The sequence below is a fragment of the Marmota flaviventris genome, chromosome 9 (assembly GCF_047511675.1).
Source record: "Marmota flaviventris isolate mMarFla1 chromosome 9, mMarFla1.hap1, whole genome shotgun sequence".
NCBI classification, from domain to species: Eukaryota; Metazoa; Chordata; class Mammalia; order Rodentia; family Sciuridae; genus Marmota; species Marmota flaviventris.
The window spans coordinates 2,445,312-2,462,095 of NC_092506.1; the positions used below are offsets into that span (position 1 = coordinate 2,445,312).

At 63.4% G+C, this 16,784-nt stretch overlaps 2 protein-coding genes and 1 long non-coding RNA gene across 8 annotated transcripts; 2 read left to right on the top strand and 1 right to left on the bottom strand.

The window, feature by feature from the left end:
* The first annotated feature begins 119 nt into the window (after positions 1-119).
* Positions 120-1,510, top strand: Tssc4 (tumor suppressing subtransferable candidate 4). Its single transcript, XM_027944502.2, has one exon. It carries the CDS (start codon positions 572-574, stop codon positions 1,508-1,510), a length of 939 nt encoding a protein of 312 aa, XP_027800303.2. The 5' UTR covers positions 120-571.
* Positions 1,511-2,041: 531 nt separating this feature from the next.
* Trpm5 (transient receptor potential cation channel subfamily M member 5) lies at positions 2,042-16,554 on the bottom strand. 5 transcript variants are annotated; one of them, XM_071615953.1, is made up of 21 exons: positions 16,048-16,554; positions 14,644-14,708; positions 14,289-14,480; positions 13,859-13,961; positions 12,522-12,640; positions 11,788-12,138; positions 11,578-11,718; positions 11,353-11,476; positions 10,847-10,992; positions 10,315-10,427; positions 10,022-10,135; positions 9,643-9,901; positions 9,098-9,216; positions 8,798-8,930; positions 8,455-8,629; positions 5,843-5,996; positions 5,196-5,377; positions 4,791-4,923; positions 4,007-4,079; positions 3,580-3,646; positions 2,042-3,169 (listed from the first exon to the last, which is right to left on the bottom strand). In XM_071615953.1, exons 1-21 carry the CDS (start codon positions 16,238-16,240, stop codon positions 3,063-3,065), a joined length of 3,063 nt encoding a protein of 1,020 aa, XP_071472054.1. In that variant the 5' UTR covers positions 16,241-16,554; the 3' UTR covers positions 2,042-3,062. The 5 variants fall into 5 exon arrangements, with proteins under 5 accessions (XP_071472054.1, XP_071472055.1, XP_071472053.1 ...); XM_071615954.1 differs by having other exon boundaries at positions 3,083-3,646; positions 14,289-14,366; XM_071615952.1 differs by having other exon boundaries at positions 3,083-3,646; positions 10,043-10,135.
* Positions 2,749-9,914, top strand: LOC139706845 (uncharacterized). 2 transcript variants are annotated; one of them, XR_011708475.1, is made up of 3 exons: positions 2,749-2,866; positions 6,788-6,887; positions 9,667-9,914. It is a non-coding gene; the product is annotated as an uncharacterized lncRNA (long non-coding RNA). The 2 variants fall into 2 exon arrangements; XR_011708476.1 differs by lacking the exon at positions 2,749-2,866 and adding an exon at positions 6,538-6,675.
* Positions 16,555-16,784: the final 230 nt, after the last annotated feature.

Genomic DNA, 16,784 nt, shown 5'->3' on the forward strand with positions numbered 1-16,784 from the left:
GTGGCCGTCGCGGCCTTGTGGGAGTGGTAGTTCCTCAGGCGCCGCAGCCGCGGCGCGGGGACTGGGGCGGGGGGGGGGGGACTCACTTTCCCAGAGCCCCCCGCGTGGGGCGGGAGGGACCGCATCCGGCGGCGGCGGACGCGCCAGTGTGCCGGGCTCCGGCGAGTTCCCGGTCGGCCCTCTGAGTGCCGGAGGCTGCGTGTCCGCCGCGCTCCTGCCGCCCGGCGTTTCGCGCGGCCCAGCGGAGCGGAGCAGAGGCCGCCGCTCGGCCCACCCGCGGAGCGGTCCCCGAGCGAGGCAGGCAGCCGCCGAGAGCCCGGCCCTCTGCGGGTTGCACCGTGGTCTGGTGGCCGGCTCCGCTGCAGCCCCCGCCCAGCGAGCAGCCGCGCACCTGGGCCGGGGCCCGCACGCCCCCACACCGAGGCCCTTCTTCGGCCCTCCGCGGGGCCCGGGGGCTCGCGGCAGGCCGGACAGGGGCCCCCGGAGGACGCGGGTCTGCCGGAGCGCCTCGTTCTGAACACGCTCTTCCCGGGCAAACCGCTGGGCTCCAGGGCAGCGTGGCCGGGCGCCCATGGCCGAGGCGGGGGCGGGCGAGCCGGCCCCTGGCTTGGAGGCGGAGCCGGCGACGGAGTGTGACACCCGGCCTTCTGACGCCGTCTCGCTCAGCGACTCGGACTCAGACCTCAGTTGGCCCGGCACTGCTGAGGTGGAGGCGCCGTCCCCCGAGGACTCCGGCCCCGAGGAGCCCCCCTGGTCGCCGGCAGGCCTCCCCGGCGCCGCCGCGCGGCCCTTCCTCCTCAGAGGCGTGAGCTCCACCTTCTCCCAGCGAAGCCACAGCATCTTTGACTGCCTGGAGGGGGCGGCCAGGCGGGGGCCGACCTCTGCAGCTCCAGCCGGCAGGAGTGACAACCGTGGCCCCAAGCGGCCACCGATGCCCTCGAGCCACCCTCCAGCGGCAGACCCTGACCCTCCGAGGGTGCCGCCTCTCCCTGACTATGTGGCTCACCCTGAGCGCTGGACCAGGTACAGCCTGGAAGACGTGGCCGAGGCCAGTGAGCAGAGCAACCAGGCAGCCGCCCGGGCCTTCCTGGGCTCCCGCAGCCGGGCGGTCCCCGCTGACTACACGCCCTCCTTCAACCAGCGTCCCTCCAGCGGTGGGGAGGGCAGAGTCGTCTTCACCAAGCCCGTCCGAGTTGGTGAGGCCAGAGCTGAGAGGAAGAGGGCCCTGAAGAAGGGGGATGTGCCAGGTGTTGGGGGCGAGGGTCCTGTGGAGCTGGCCCACCTGGTTGGGCTCGGGAGCCCAGAGGCCGAGGAGTGTGGTAGTGCCCTGGGGCTACAGGATTTGGGGACACCTTCAGGGGCTGTCCACCCTGGATCCTCACCAGGACCCCCAGGGGTGGAGATGGTTGGTTTCCATGGCAGCAAGAAGCGGAGCCGAGAGCACCTGCGCAATCGGGGCAGCAGCCCTGAAAGCTCAGGGGCTGGGATGGGAGGGGGACACTCAGACTGACCACACTGCCATTGCCTGCCCAAGCAGAGACTGCTGAGTGGGCTGGAGTATGGGGCCATGGTCGCTGGGGTGGATGGGGAATCATCCTCTTGGTAAGGAAGTTGATTAGCTGCCTGGAGGAGGTGTCAGAGTTCTGGCTACCCAGTGTCCACGGGGGGACAATAAAAGTTTTGGCTGTTCTGCAGGTTCTGTGTCTATCTGGGCCCCTCACCCTGAGGGCTCTGCTGGCAGCCCTCGTTTGTCCTCCAGCCTCTCTTGACCCTCCCCGCCTAGTGGGGCTGCTCTGAGGGTCTCAGTGACCTGCATTGCTCACTGGGGGACCCACTAGAAGGACTGAAGTGGCAACAGCAGGCTGAGGCCCCGGTTCCTTCCAGGGCTGCAGTTCACAGTCCAGCGTCCATCCCTGTGTCCTGCATGGTGAGGCTAGACCTTGAGCAGGGCCCTGGGTGGCTGCTCTCCCAACCCTGACCGTGCTTGTCATGGCCATGCGTCCCACGTGGGCTGTATGTGAAGATGGACACGTAACAGATGTCGAGGATGTACCGCCAGGACACCTGGCCTGTATTTAGAGCACAGATGCCACAAGTCAGTGCTAGAGACTTCCTAACTGGGCAGTGGGGGGACAAGGATGGTTCTCCATGGCGGTGGGCAAGGCGAAAAGGAATGGCCACGTCTCCCCTATGATGCCCAGGATCTGGGGGTCAGATTAGCCTACTGTGTTGTGGTTTTGCATGGGCAGCCCTAACTCCTGGACTCATCCCTTAGGAAAGGAGGGACCAACCCAGTTGGTTACTTTGCTTGGAGTGGGGGACTCCAGGAGGTCAGGCTCCACGTGCATGGGGCAGTAGGCCTTCTTACTGCCTCGGAGGTACTGATACTCAGCATCCTGGGCACCTTAGCCATCCTTTGGAGCCAGTTTGGTCTGGGGTGGCGGATTGTGGTTTCCAGGTTCTTTGAAAATAAAGTAGTATTGGGCACCTGTCTGGGCTGTGTCCTGAGACCACTGCCGTGGGTGCCAGCACTCCCCATACCAGCTGTGGGGGGTAGATGGTTACTATTGCCACTTGGCCCTTCCCACCAAGAGCCGATCAGCTGACTCCTAAGGGGCCCTTTGTGTCTTAAGGGGTAGAGATGTTGATCACAGGCGTTTCAGGAAAAGATAGTTTCTTATCAGATGACACAAGTGGAGGCAGGGCAGGCCCCAAAGCAGCTGCCCAGCCTGGATGGAAGGAACCCCCAACTTCCTGGGGTTTGGCCAGAACTGGCTGTCCAAGCCAGGCCAGCCAGGTCTTAAACAGGGACATGGAGGACTCATCCTGTGAGGGACACTGCCACCAATACTGCTGGGGGTCCCAGGTAGGTCAAGAGAGAATGATTCATCTTCACAGGGACATGTTCAGGAAGAGGTGTTCTGATGAGGCTGGGAGGGCTACTTTGCTCTGGGACCTCCAGTGGAGGTGGGGGAAAGTTAATGTGTCCCCAAGGCCCAGGATGACCAGTGATGGGCCAGGCCTGGGCTTAGTTGGGCCTGTGGCATGGCAGGCCAAGCAGCTCAGTTGTCTGAGGGTGGCTGGCCAGCCTCTGGGTATTCTCTGCCACCAGGGCCATCTCCGTGGCCAGCAGGGGCCTGCTGGCTCCCATTACCACATTGCCGAGAGCCTGGTGGGAAGAGAGACCCCACCTCAGCTGTTGAGTGCCAGCTGGGCAGGCCTAGGAGGCAAGGGCAGGATGTGGTGGCCTCAGAGTGGGTGCCTGTGGAGGAGGCTGGGAGTCCCAAGCAAAGGTGGTGTCCTCAGGGCTGTGGGTGAGTAGGGTGGCACTTGGCAGGGTCAAGAGTGCAGCCCAGTAAGGCAGATATTGGACAGAGCCTCAGGGTGTATCTGACATCTGAGGGTGCCAATGCCCTGGACCTTGCAGCATCCCAGGAGTAGTGGCCAGCCAAGGGGGCCAGTGGCCTCCAGACTGAGTGGGGTGGTAGAGTGCATCAAGAGGCCCGTGGGCCCTGCAGCCTGCCCACGTGGCTGGGGAGGAGGAGCCCAGGCCCACTTCACAGCCAGCTGTGCACTTACTCCAGTAGTTGCTGCCTGGGGCTAGCACATCAGCCATGGAGGACAGGAGCAGCGTGCAGTAGTTGACCTGGAAGTGGATGGGCCAGGAGATTCCAGGGCATGCTGGTGGAGCCCACCCGTCTGCCCCCTCAACTGCCAGGGCCCTCTGCCACAGGACCCCTCCTCCTCAGTGTGGCCTCCATGAGGATCTGCCAGACCAGCTCTGGGAGGGCACTTAGACTTTCGTTTGACTGGGGGTTGGGCAGGTACAGGCCCCACGTGCACCTCTGTCCTGGGACTCGCCGGCCACGTCCACAGGAGTCCACCACTCTGTCCAGGCCCTGGCCCAGCCAGCCCATCAATTTGGATGTTGGGCTCAGGGATGTGCCCACAGCACAGGTGGACAGCCTGACCCCAGGAAGCACCGGGGCCTGGAGTTGCTGCTTGCCTGTGATTCCAGACACCGGATCCGCTTTTCTTGCTCTCTCAGCCCCCCGAGGTACTTGGCAACAGAGTCCACTCTGTGGATAAGCAAGGGCAGCTGTGGGCCATGACAGCCATTACTCCATATGGGGGCCGCCTGTCCTCCCTCGCCTACCCCCCAGGCCTCTGGGTACTGAGTCTGATGTGCTGGCCCCTTCCTGTCCTGCTCTCCCAAGTGGGACCCATGGCTCTAGGAATGGTCGCATCCACGACCACTCAGCACATGGCCAGTCTGCATGTAGAGCACTTCTCTGCCCTCCCAGGGGCTGGGCTCTGCCCTGCCTGACCACAACAGCAAGAGGGGGCACAGGGCAGGAGATCCCACCAACAGGCATCAGGGAAAGGTCCCCTGCAGCCAGGGCTGGGTTCAGACCACTCGGTCCCCAGAAGGGAGGGGCCCTGCTCCCTGGCCAGTGTCCCAGCTGCAGAGCAGGCTAGTCCCTGGCAGAGCCCCTCAAGTGGGCAAGAGGTGGGGCTGCTGGGCCCAGGGACCCAGCCACGTCCTGCTTCTCTCCTGGTTCCTCCGCCCAGATCCGGTTACTGACACTGGAGGTCCTCTTCCAGCTTTCAAGCAGCTCAAAGCTGACCAGTGAAAACGACAGTGGTCTTCCCGATGCCCAGGCTGGGCACCACTGCCCAAGTCTGCTGCCCCTCACAGCAGACCGAGGTCAGCAGGGCTGGGCTTGCTCTGGGTCCACCTGCCACCAGGGCAAGGCCCTTTCCGTTCCTGGGCAGCCCCAGGTGTGTACCTGTGGGCGGTTTTCCGCAGCACCTCCCCCTCACTGTCCCTCTTCCTCCTCTCCATGTTGCTCAGGAAGTTCTCCTTCTGAACAGTCTCCCAGGTGACGATCTTCTGGTCCAGGGGGTCCGGCAGGTCTCGCTCTGGGGAGGTGGGAGCAGCAGGGAGTCTTGCTGGAGCCAGGAGGTGGACCCAGGGGCAGGTGCCGCTGGGCAGGTCATGAGGTGGCCCCTTGCAGAGACCCCCCCTCCCCAAGCTGCTGCAAGACAGGCTGGGCCTGTGTCCATCTCCTCCGGACCTGGGACTTTGATCAGCCTAGGCAGTGGAGCTGCGGGACCCCAGGACCCTGGCCTCCCCGTGGCACCTTGACGGGCGGCAGGCCCTCAGGATGGGTGGTGTCCAACAGGTGCCTCACCCAGGTGTTCCTGCTTTTGTGGGGCTGCCTTCCTGAAGACGCGCTTGAGCACCAGGCTCAGGTGGCTGAGGAGGATGAAGGGTGGGGCCAGGGCCGGGCGCCCGTGGTATTCCACGATGAGGTGGTAGCGCTGGAACTTCCAGAACATGTCGGCGTTTCCCTGCACCACCTGGAACGTGTAGCTGTGGGGACACATGGCCAGACCCTTCAGCCCACTAGCCTCCACCTCCTCAGCACGTGTGGCCCTGACCCCCCTGTGCCAGGAGCAGTCTGGGCCCTTTCCGAAGCAGAGGTCCTGCACGCTCTGCCGTCTCTGGGTGTACTGCAGAGAGGGTCCACCCACTGGCCTCTTCCCCTGCCGTTCTGCCCCCTGGGTAGGCTTGGGCCACACCACGTACCCCCGAGCCCCCAGCCCCCGAGCCCTGGGCCCTGCTTCCTGGGAGGAGGCAGTGGCCGTGGAACCTGAGTGGGCTTACAGTGCGGACTGCACCCTCCCCACACTCTGGTCTCACCCTGGGCTTTGGGGCCACGGAGCTGAGCCCCTCAGCAAGTGCCAAGGACCCACCCTCCACCTGCCTGCTCCACAGTAGCAGGACAGGGCTGGTGCAGCGAGGGCAGGTGGCCTGGGAGGGGCAGGACATGGGCACCTGAACATGGCGATGAGCAGGTTCATAAGCAGCACGTTGGTGACCAGCAGGAAGGTGACCAGCAGGAGGATGACCAGCCAGTTGGCATAGAGGTTGGGGCAGGAGGGCGAGTCCTCCAGCAGCAGGGGGTGGACGGAACAATTCACACGAGCTTCTGGAAGACCGACCAGTGGGCACTTTCAGACTTGGGGGCCCTGTCCTGAGGCTGCGGCCACCAGGACACAGAATGCTGGTGAGGTGACCCAGTGTCGTGGTTCCCACAGCACCGCCTGGGCATTTCGCACTGGAAGCCCATGGTGGAAGCCCCAGTCCTGGCAACCAGACAGGCGGGCTGCCCGGCACCAGTGCACATATCCCACTCTGCTTGGCTTCCACCAGGAGCCACAGCCCTGGAGGGTGGAACCGAAGACCAGGGAGGTGGAACTGAAAAATCAGGGAGCAGCATCTGGTGACTGTATGAACTAACTCCTCCATCCCTGCCTGGGAAGCCCACCATGGGGCTCCAAGCTCCAGGCAAGTCTACTGCCTTTCAGGATCACTGCTGACCCTTGACACAGCCCACTCTGGGCCGCAGTGCCATCCGGGAGCCGTCAGGCTGAGCTCCATGGGCCTGGACATGCGCATCTGTCTCTGCACGTGTGTGGTGTGGGTGTCTGCGTGTGAGCACACGGTACTCTCTTCTGTACATTCCAGTGTGTTCTGGTGCCTACCCCTCTGGGTCTCTGGGCTGTGACTGACTCCAGGCCACCCCGGGGCCTCCACTCTCCAGGTCACCTGTGTACCAGTGTCCCTAGGACTCCCTCACTGGCACAAATTCCTGCCTTGTCACCAGAGTGAGTTAGAAGGCAGTGTGTGGGGGTTCATGCTGTAGCCGGGGAGGGCCAGGCCCCACCCTGCCCCCTCCTCGGGCACCCTGGCAGCCCTCAACCCATGAATCTCCTCCAGGCACTGATTCATGAGCCTCCTCCCTCCTCCTGGCGCCCTAAGAAGTGGCCAAGCTGGCGTTTGTGATGCTGTAAATCTGTCTGATGGAACCCTCTGGGAGGTAAGGAGACCCCACCCCTATCCCCAGATTTGAGAAGGCGCCACTAGGCCTGCTGGAAACCAAACTGCCCCTGGCCCAGGAGCCCAGGGGAAAGACCCAGCTGGAAGTGTGCGGAGCGGGGCCCCGGGCCCACCGGCGGTGGGGAGCTGCTGGACCTCGGTTTCCCTCTGGGCCCAGGAGTGAGAGAGTAACTGTCTACCAGGCGGCACAGTGATCTCAGGAAGGGCTGGGGTCTGTGCCTGAGGGCCCAGAGAGGGGAGAGGACGTGGGCAAGGGCGCTCAGTGAAGCCTGACCACGGTGGCTATGCCTGTGGTGTTCACGGCAGCCCCACAGACCTTTCTAGCCTGTGCCTTCCCAGGTGGCACTGTCCCAGTAATAGAGGGACCAGCCCAGGTCTGTCTCCTTATCCAGTGCGGAGGGCAGACAGCTGGGGCTGAGTGGGCTGGACATCACCCCTGAGGAAGGAGGACCCCACCCTGACCTGGCTGAGGCGTCCACCCTGTCCTCCTGCCTCAGAGGCCCAGTGGGGCTGGAATGTGTGGGCCGTAGGGTGAGGGCGGAGCAGGTGGAGAGCAGGAGGGGCTGGAGAAAGTGGTCCTTGAGGGGCGCTAAGAAAACAGCCTCAGACCGTGGCCCACTGAGCACCCGCTAGGAGCTGGTTTCCAGCCCTTGCCCACCCCGGAGGCCTGTGTTTGCTCTGATCTCACCGTCATCCATTGACAAGTATCTGTCACATGCCACGATGGCTGGTCTGGTCTCCTCCAGGGACAGCTGGGGTCAGACCTCTGCTGCCCATCCTGCCACGATGGCCCCATGGCCAGGGTGGCCCCACCCTGCGCCCCATCTCCAAGCCTTGGCACCCCCACAGGCTGGCACAGGCCCATCCCTGCCTCCATCCATCAGCCCAAGAGCCCAGGCAAGCAGCTGCCTTCCGCAACACGCTGCACACCCTGTCTGGAGCGAGTTCCCAGGGCCCCGCCAGCCCCATTCAAGTACAGGGCCTGGCTTGGGGACACCCACACCACAGGCCACATGCCCCTGATGACAATAGGTGGCACACACACGTGGGTGGGTCCCCAGCAGAAGCAAGGATGCTGTCGGGAAGGGCCTCACCACCCTGGGCCTCTGGAGGGTGACAGGGAGACCTTGGCCATGAAGCTCCCAGGATGGTCAGGGTGGCCTGAATGACTCTGTTCTGTGCTTGCCCACCCTTTACCCCCTCTCCAGATGACCCCAGGCTGGGCCTGTCCCTGGCCTGTCAGGCAGGAAGTAAGTCCCTGTCAGCCTGTGGTCTTCCAGGTCTCAGCTCCCTGCCTGAGGGTGAGGCTGGGGCCTCCTGCTGGGGCTGGCCCTGCCCCTGCTGTGGGTCTGGGCCTGGCCTACACAGGCGTGCAGGGCACGGGGGCGGGGTGGGGGGGCACTGGCCTCGGGGACTTCTTCATCTCGGCCAGCTCCAGGCAGGCCCATGACCTCAGCAGACCCCTCTGGGGAGCCAGTGTCCTGGGCTGCTAATCCACACTGGCAGAAGGGCCCCACCAGTCCACTCCTGCCTGGCTGTGGGCGCACCGTCAATCTCATCCAGGGGGATCTGCCCAAAAATCTGCAGGTAGGGCCGGTAGAGCACGCGGCGGAAGATCCACTCCAGGCGGCCGTCATGGGGGTGTAGCAGCGCTTGGGTGGTCACACCGTAGGCCACGAGCCACACACTCAGGAAGAAGAGGAAGAAGAAGACATCCTTCATCTTGAGGACAAGGGACAGAGATTAGGGGTGTCAGTGTCCACTTGGATGGGCATTCTGGGGCTCATTACCACCCAGTGGGGGTCCCAGGTCTGGGGGATTCTTCTACCCAGCATCGGGCCCAGGTGGGGACTGACCACCCCCCAGGGTCAGGCCCAGGTGGGGGCTCACCATTCTCTCCACAATGATGATCTTGGGGCCCAATTGCTTATGGATGGCAAAGATGTGGATGAGCCGAAGCGTGAATACCATGAAGTCGATGGCAAGGATGGTCCGGCCGGCCTCAAATAAGGAGGTTAGCATCCTGGAGGAGGACACAGGCTGCACAGGGCTGCTGGTCCTCAGAGAGGGGAAGACCCTTCCCCACAGCTCACTGACCAGAAGGCAGCTGCCAGGCCTCCAGAGGCCTGAGTGACTTCACAGGAAGCCTGCCCACCAGCCCCTGAGAGGCCGCAAGGTGACACCACGGACCTGCAGGTGACACCGACGGTGAACAGGAAGATGGCTACCATGTCACACTTGTTCCAGTTGTCCTCCACGTACAGAGTGAACTTCTTTACCAAGTGTGTGTCCTCATCGGTAAAGAAGCCCTGGGAGAGGGAACAGTCTGATGACAGCTGCCCAGGCTGGCCCAGGCTGGGGTCTGCAAGTACCAGGGAGGACTCCTTTCATGGTTCGGATGGACCTATTCAGGGCTAAGTCTGGGGACAAAAGCAGACCAAACTGGACTTGGGAGTCGGGGCTCTCTGTGCTCAAAGTCCAGGACCATTTTATGGGGGGTATCCAGGCCCAGCTATGGGTTCAGGCCAGGATCTGGGAGACCATGGTCAGGCTCAGTCTGGAGCTGGGCTCAGGACGTGACAGGGATTGGGGCTCAGGGCTCTAGGAAGACCCGAGGCCCCTGCTGTTCTTGTTCTACAGACAGGTCCAGCCCCAAGCCAGGACCTGCCTGTGGCCACACAGCCTGCAGCTACAGAGCCAAGGGCCCAGGGCCCAGGGCTGGGCTGGCCACTGACCTGCCGGATTTCCTCCAACACCAGTGTGAAGACCCAGAAGTAGAGGGTGATCTCGGGCCCAGACGGCCCCCGGGGAGGCGGCCTGAAGTCCACCAGCAGGACGTAGGTGAAAAGGAAGAGGAAGGCGAAGTACATGACCACGTTCCCCAGGAACACAGTCACCGGTGCCCCCCAGAACTTCCGCCAGCGTGTGAGCAGGAAGGCAGCCTGCGGGCCTCGGTCACCTGCACCCCTTGGTGTCTCCACTGGCTCCTCCACCCTGTGCCGGTGCAAAGGAGGCCACTGTTGTGAGGCTGGCCCTGGAGGCTGTGTCCCTGGAGCCCACCTCTGCCCAGCAAGGTCCAGCCTCCTGCCACCCCCACCAGCCCGTCTGCCCTACCCAGCTCCCTCAGCCCCTGACCGGCTGCCCGAGCCACACAGCAGGCTCCTCTCTGTGTCCAGGCTGTCCAGCTCCTGCAGGTCCTCCAGGCCCGTCCTCAGAGGGGTTTCCTTACTGTGGTACAGAGGGACGCTCAGAGCCCTCAGGAAGGGCACCTGCTCAGCCCTGGGCTCCCAGCCAGCAAAGTGCTGGGTCTGCTAAGAAGAATGAAGGCCCATGTGCCCCACTGAACACAGGGGCTGTGGGCAGGGGGACAGAGACTCTGGCACCTGGCTGTGGCCAGCCTGACCCACCTGAAGGTGATGAGGTTGGTGTAAATGAGGGCAGGGCAGGTGAAGGCGCCCAGCAGCCGCAGGATGGGTGTGCCTGCAGCCATGTCCCCCCACCAGATCTTGGTCAGGAACGCCTGAAATAAAGACACACTCATTGGCTGTCCCCTGCCCACCTGGCCCATGCTGTGCCCTCCGCCAGGAACGTCCTTCCCCAGGCACCTGGCGAATGCAAGTGCTTTCCCAGGCCAGCTGGAGAGGCCCCTCCCAAGCCCACCCCGGCCCCATCCTGGTGGGAAGCCAGGGATCCTCCTGGAAGCGTGGATCGTGTCCTGCTGTGAAGCTTCACTAAGGGACTGCTGGAGCCCAGGGGCCTACTCTGAGGAAGTGAGGTCTCCATAGGCAGGAAGAGTCCGGCTGGCAGAGGGCGCGGGAGCTGAGTCACCATGCCCAGCCCCTTCATTGCTGGGATGTGGGGAGGGGCCTGGCCGTCCACGGCTGCCTGGGCCCCTCCAGCCCACGTCGCCCCAGCGGCCTTCCCCTGGCCGCCCCTTACCTGCACGCCGTCATGGGCAAAGAAGGCCTTGGCGTCCGCCTCGGTGGCCAGGTGCAGGCAGGTGGTCCGGCTCCAGCTGTGGTTGCGGCGCACCAGCAGGGCGAAGGCCCGGTCCTCACTGTTGCTGTAGCACTCGGAGAAGAGGTCTGCCCAGCGGGCCCCGTCTGCGTGACGTGCCCATGCCCACCCTGTCTTCTGCCCCCTCGGGCCTCCCTGCCTGGCTGCCCAGCCCCTTACCTCACCTTTGTCCTTCTCCAGCCCCTTACTGTCACCCCGAATGTCCTCCACCCTGCAGCAGGACCCAGCGTGGGGCCAGGGACATGGGGCTGTGCTGTCTCTACCACACGCTTTCTCATTTAGGACTCCAGGGCTGAGCTCCACCGCCAGGAGGGGCCACCCGTCCTGTTCCACCAGGGAGGCCAAGAGGCCATGGCCTGAGGGGAGCCCAGGCCCCTCATTGACCCTCCCACGCCTCTCCCACAGTTGGCCTGCCCACTGTCACTTACCCAGGGCCAGCTGCTCGTACTTGGCCTCACGCATGGTGCGGGCCACCTCTGCCTCTGTCTCCAGGTGGGACATTTCTTTGAGGATTTTACAGGCGGCCAGGGCTGCTGCCACACCCTCCTGGCCCTAGGAGACGGGGTCTCAGGAGGTTGGCCCACCCAGTCCCCTCCTCCCAGGAATCCTCAGGAAGCCCAGACTCAACCCAGGGCCCCGTGGCCACTGCTCACCATGGCCCAGAAGTAATTGGCCATCTCGTGGCGGTTCTGCAACACAGCCCATAGGAACAGGTCCCTCCAGGGGTCCTCGCTTTTCTGGTTGAGGTCCAGCAGCCACTTCTGGCCGGTGGGCCTCTTGGCCGGCCCCCTCTCCTGGAGGACATGTGGACATAAGGCTCCAGGCACGGCCCAGGCCCCAACCCCTGCTGCGCCCCTACGCACCGCCTTCCTCCGGCCGGCCGCCCGGCTGTCCTGGTAGAAGCCGCGGCAGGCATCATGCAGGAAGTCCTTGAGCACACGGGAGACCTCGTGCAGGGAGAAGGTGGGTGGCCCTGCAGGCAGGTCCCGGGAGTGCTGGGCACCCAGGCCAGCCAGCGTCAGCCGGCCCTCCTCATGCTTACGCTGCAGCAGGTCAAAGAGCAGGCTTTTGGGGGACACAGAGCGGTAGAGCTGCTGCAGCCGCCCATACGTCAGGAAGTCGGCCATGTTGGCACCGCTGTCCACAAAGAGGCGCACGAACTCGGGCTTGTTGCTCACCAGGGCATCCATCATCACCTCCTCCAGGTCGCAGGACTGGACCCACCCAAGGGAGGGAGATGGGGATAGTGAGTGTAAAGGCCAAGAGGCCGCAGCCCAGGAGCCCTGTCCAGGGCTAGCCAGCACTGATCCCCTCCCCAGGACATCTCTGCCTGTCCCCTAAGCTAGGGCTGGCACAGGGTGGGCAAGCTTGCTCCAGGGCAGGAAGGGTCCGGATGTGCTGGTGAACACCAAGGGCATGGGGAGCCCTGGGCTTCGGGCTGGCCCACACCAGCCTGCCCCTGCGGCTGCAACAGCTGGGCCAGAATGGGCCAGTCAGCAGCTCCAGGACCTGGCTGTCCCTGCCCCCAGAATGGGCCCTGCCTGTTTTAGCCAGAATCAGGGATCAGGATGCATCACAGGTGGGGCCAGGGAGGCACCTTCCACTCCACGTCCCCACTGAAGATCTCACTCTTGGCGATGTCCACGCGGTCCCAGGCCACGGCCAGCTTGAGCTCATCCAGGTAGTCCTGGGCCTCTTGGCTGTGGCTCTTGCAGGCTGGGGGGAGAGTGGGAGGAAGCTGAGAGCCCCCAGAGCCCAGGATGCAGAAACTGGAGGTCTGTGCTGGGATTTGAGGAGACTTGAAGGGAAGTGGCCACTGCCCATCAAGAGCACAAGACGGTGAAAAGCCAGGCCCCACGGGCGCCCTGTCCCCTTTAGGACCAGGTCCCATGAAGCAGAAGGGACCCTCACAGTAACGGGGCCTCAGATGACATCCAGATATTGTGGTCACTGTCCAGCACTGCTGGTCCAAGTCCTCTTCCCATGGACAGTGTGGGGCAGCATGTTCCCACATCCCACACTCCCTCCATGGGGAATGGCTTTCACCCACAACTTGGCCCTGCAGGGTCACTGGTGTGGGGTCCTGCAGCACCTGGCTGGTGCTGCCTGGGGACCTCCTCCTGAGAGGAGGGTGGAGGGTGGAGTGCCAAGGTGCCAGGCCTCGGGCTCTCAGGCTGCTGGGACCCAGCTGGCTGGTGGGAAACCGTGAGGGATGCCTGCAGAGAGGGCTCCTTGGGCCTCCTCTTCGTGGGAGGGGCACTAAGCCCAGAACCACCCACAATCCCAATGCATCCCTGGAAGGGCCCTCCCTCAAGCATGTCCCCGCCCCTCACCCAGCCCTGCCCCTCCCAGCCTTGGGCCTGTGTCCAGCTGCCTGAGGTCAGCCTCCCTGTCTGTCTGTCTAAAGCACCAGGAGTGACAACGGAACACTGCCCTCACTCCCAGGCCACAGTCGCTGGGGTCTGTCCACAGAAGGGGGTTACTGCTCAGTCTGGAAGGGTGTTCTGGCACCTGCTGTGATCTGGGGCCCTGAAGACCCCGAGGGAGGGAAGTCAGATGCAGAGGCCACGCACTGTTCCCCATTTCTCTGCAATGCCCCTAGTGGTCAAGTCCACAGAGGTCGAAAGCAGAGAGGCGGTGGGGGCATGGGACAGTGGAGGGTGGCTGTGGGGGTGGGACTGTTTGGGGTGACGGAGTTCTGGAGTGGTGATGGTACAGGACTGGTGAAGAGGTAGAAACCACTGGACGGAGCGCCTTAGATATTTTTAAACTGTGTGTGTGTGTGTCATCGGATTCCTCAGCACAGAGCACCTCATGGATGTGTGTCACCTTCCCCACCTGGGAAGGGCAGGCAGGTGTCCACCATGAATGCTGGTGGGCCACCTGGCCCTAAGTGGCCTAAGTGCTGTTGAGAAGACACCCTGCTCCTCTCACCTTTCACCAGTGCTTTGAGGATGACGGTGTCCAGGTCCTCAGAGCCTTCCTGCTCGAAGTCGTACACGGTAAGCAGGTGCGGGTGAGAGGTGATGTTCTGTAGCTGTGGACACCAGGAGAGGCCCCGAAGGGCACCCATGGCACGACTGGTGGCAGTGGGCCAGCATGGAGCCCAGCAGAGTCCCCAGCTGGGTGAATGTGTGCCCACCACCCACTGGGCCTGGCTCAGGACCACCCACAGACCCAGGAGCTGGTTGCCAAATCCCTCTACCCCCCGAGGGCCGGAGCAGAAGCAACATGGGGTCCTGGCAGTGGTGGGTGGGCACAGAGATTGCACTGGCAGGAATCCCCAAGAGCCAGCCCACCCCAAGATGAGTTGGAGGACAGAGGAGGAAGATCAGCCCCTCCCGAGTCCCCAGGCAGCACGTACCAGCTTGGTCCAGTGCACGATGGCCTCCCAGGAGAAATGCTCACTGGGGAACTTCTCTCTAAACTGCTTCTCAGCCACCTGGGGTACCAGGAGGTGGGGCTGGCTCACCAGGGCAGCAAGCACGTCGGCGATGCCACCTGAGCCTGCCAGGATCAGCCAGGGGGCAGCATGCTCCACAGCCCTGGAAATCCTCTGGGATAGGGCAGAGTGGACCCTGAGTCACTCCAAGTGATATCTGCATGTACATTTGGGGACATCCTCATCCCTCCCTGCCTGGGGACCTGCCACTCCCTGCAGGATGCTCTGGACATTCAGGGGCCTTCAGCCCAACCCCCACTCCCTTCCCAGCACCTACCTCCAGGATGCTGGGGTCACCATTGACCAGCAGGCAAAGGACAGGGATCTCGATGCTACTAGTGCCTGCAGATGAAGCAGCCATTGAGTTCCTCCAGATACCCAGGATGGACCCAGTTGGGGAGGTGAGGAGGAGCCTGGGGACCCTCCTCATGATGTGGGTGACCACCCAGACCCCAGACTCTCGAGCTAGCACGTTTCTGGGCACAGGATGGTCAGAGGCTTTTTGTCATGAAAGGCTTCAGGCTCTATGTCAAATCCCAGGACCAAAGGGACCAATTCTACACCTGTACTGTCCAAGATGGCCCCCTGTGGCTAGAGCAAGGGTATGGCCGTTTTTAAATTTTACTTTTCTTTTTTTGGTTGATATGTTACAATTATACGCCATAGTGGGGCTCGCACCATATTCACGCATGCATGTAGCCAAACCTGGCCCATCTCCTGCCCCAACACCTTCCTCACCTGGCCACTTAGATACAAGGGAAGGCAAAGGTAATGGCACACTCCTTGGCTGCACCAGAGGAGCAAGGCAGCCTCTCGGCCAGCGCAGGATGCCCAGCGGGGCTGCTGCCCCCCAGCAGGCACCCCGAGCAACTCCAAGAGGCAGAGCGGGGGCCTCTTCCAGGCTGTGCCCCCAAACAGGAGCTGACAATGAGACTTCCACGTATGAAGTCCCCGAGGAGCCAGGACCTGCCAGGGTCTTCCAGAAGGACCCCGGGTCACCGCACACTGCAGGAGAAGCCTGGATCACCCGCTGGGGAGCTGGGGGCTGGGCGCCCTCTGACCATGAGGGGGCCTCCCGACTGAACTGCCAGGGTAAACTGGGCTGGTCACAGGTGCCTGGGCATGCTGGGGAGGCAGGGCTGCCCTCCCACCTCATTCCCACTGCTGGGGCATGCTCAGATGGCATGCAGACAATTCCATTCTGTGCATTGATATTTACATCACTCGTACCCATTGTACCTTATCTACAAACGTCACTCACACTAGTGTCTCCCTAGTAAGTTCAGCTCTGGAGCCTGCCACTGGCCAACGCTGCCTCCTGGTGGCAGACTGCCTCATGGCAGGTGGTGGTATGGGCCTCCCGACTTACAGGTCTCTTTTTCCTTCTCAAAGATCCAAGTCCATGGCCAGAGCCTGCAGCCAGGACAGCCCCAGCAAAAATGGGGCCAGGCTGCCCTGCCGTCTGGCTGGGGTGTCACTGCCCAGCTGGGACTGCTCTGCCCAGCTAAGCCGCTCTGCCACCCCCGCCCGGCCCCCTCCTCCTCCCAGGCCTGGTGGCCTAGGTCTCGATGCTCAGGAGTGCTGGGGGCCTTTTGTCTAGAAGATCCTTCCCTCTTCGTGGGGCTCCCCCACCTCACAGCTCCAAGTCCCCTGCGGCCCCGGTGGCTGGAGCAGGCCTTACCCCCATAGCTGGTCCTCTGCTGCGAGATGTGCTTCTCCAGCCTCAGCCGCAGTTCTGCCAACCCGTCCCCCTTCCCTGGGGTGTCCGGCTCCACCAGGATGAAGTGAGAGAGGTTGCTGTCCAGGGCGCAGAGGGGGCTCTGGCTGCCCCCATCGTCGGCTGGGTAGTGGATGGGGGTGTTCTCCTGTGCCATGTAGGGGGGAGAGCCTCAGGTGGCAGAGTCGCTAGGCCCTGTGGCCGGGTCTGCCCCTCCCCCACACGTGCACAGGGCCGCAGCGGCGGGGGCTCTAGTTCCTCCACCCCTCAGGCGGAAGGAGGCTGAGCTGCTGGGCCCAGGCCTCCTGGACACACAGACTCATGGACACGGCCAGGACTGCACAAACTCCTCCCTCTAGACTCTTCTGGGCTGGAGTCCAGACTTCGCTGCCGCTGCCTGGGCCTCTATTTGGCCATGTGGCAGACCCCTTGGGTGGGGGATGTGAAGAGGGACCAGGAAGCAAAGCCACACGCCCAGGGTTTCACAGGGCTCTGGGACTGTGGCCAGGTTGTGCCCCTGTGGACCCCCTGAGAGCCAGGTCCACCCCCAGAGGATCTGCCCTCTGAGCAATGCTGCCACCTGCTGGCGCGTGCTGGACCCGCGGCCCCGGGCTCGGCCCCCTCCAGCTCCAGCTCTGTGTCCTCCCCCCTGGAGCTTCACTCTGTGGCCCTAAGCCCCTGCTGCCCGTGGAGAGTCCCAG

Bases quoted from the DNA above. Each gene is read 5' to 3' on its own strand.
- Tssc4 (XM_027944502.2), top strand. From the start codon at position 572: ATGGCCGAGGCGGGGGCGGGCGAGCCGGCCCCTGGCTTGGAGGCGGAG.
- Trpm5 (XM_071615951.1), bottom strand. From the start codon at position 16,240: ATGGCACAGGAGAACACCCCCATCCACTACCCAGCCGACGATGGGGGC. The intron at 11,719-11,787 runs GTGCGTAGGGGC...CATGTCCTCCAG, and splicing joins CGGCCGGCCGGAGGAAGGCG to GAGAGGGGGCCGGCCAAGAG. The intron at 9,902-10,021 runs GTAGGGCAGACG...GCACCGGCACAG, and splicing joins TCAGGGGCTGAGGGAGCTGG to GGTGGAGGAGCCAGTGGAGA.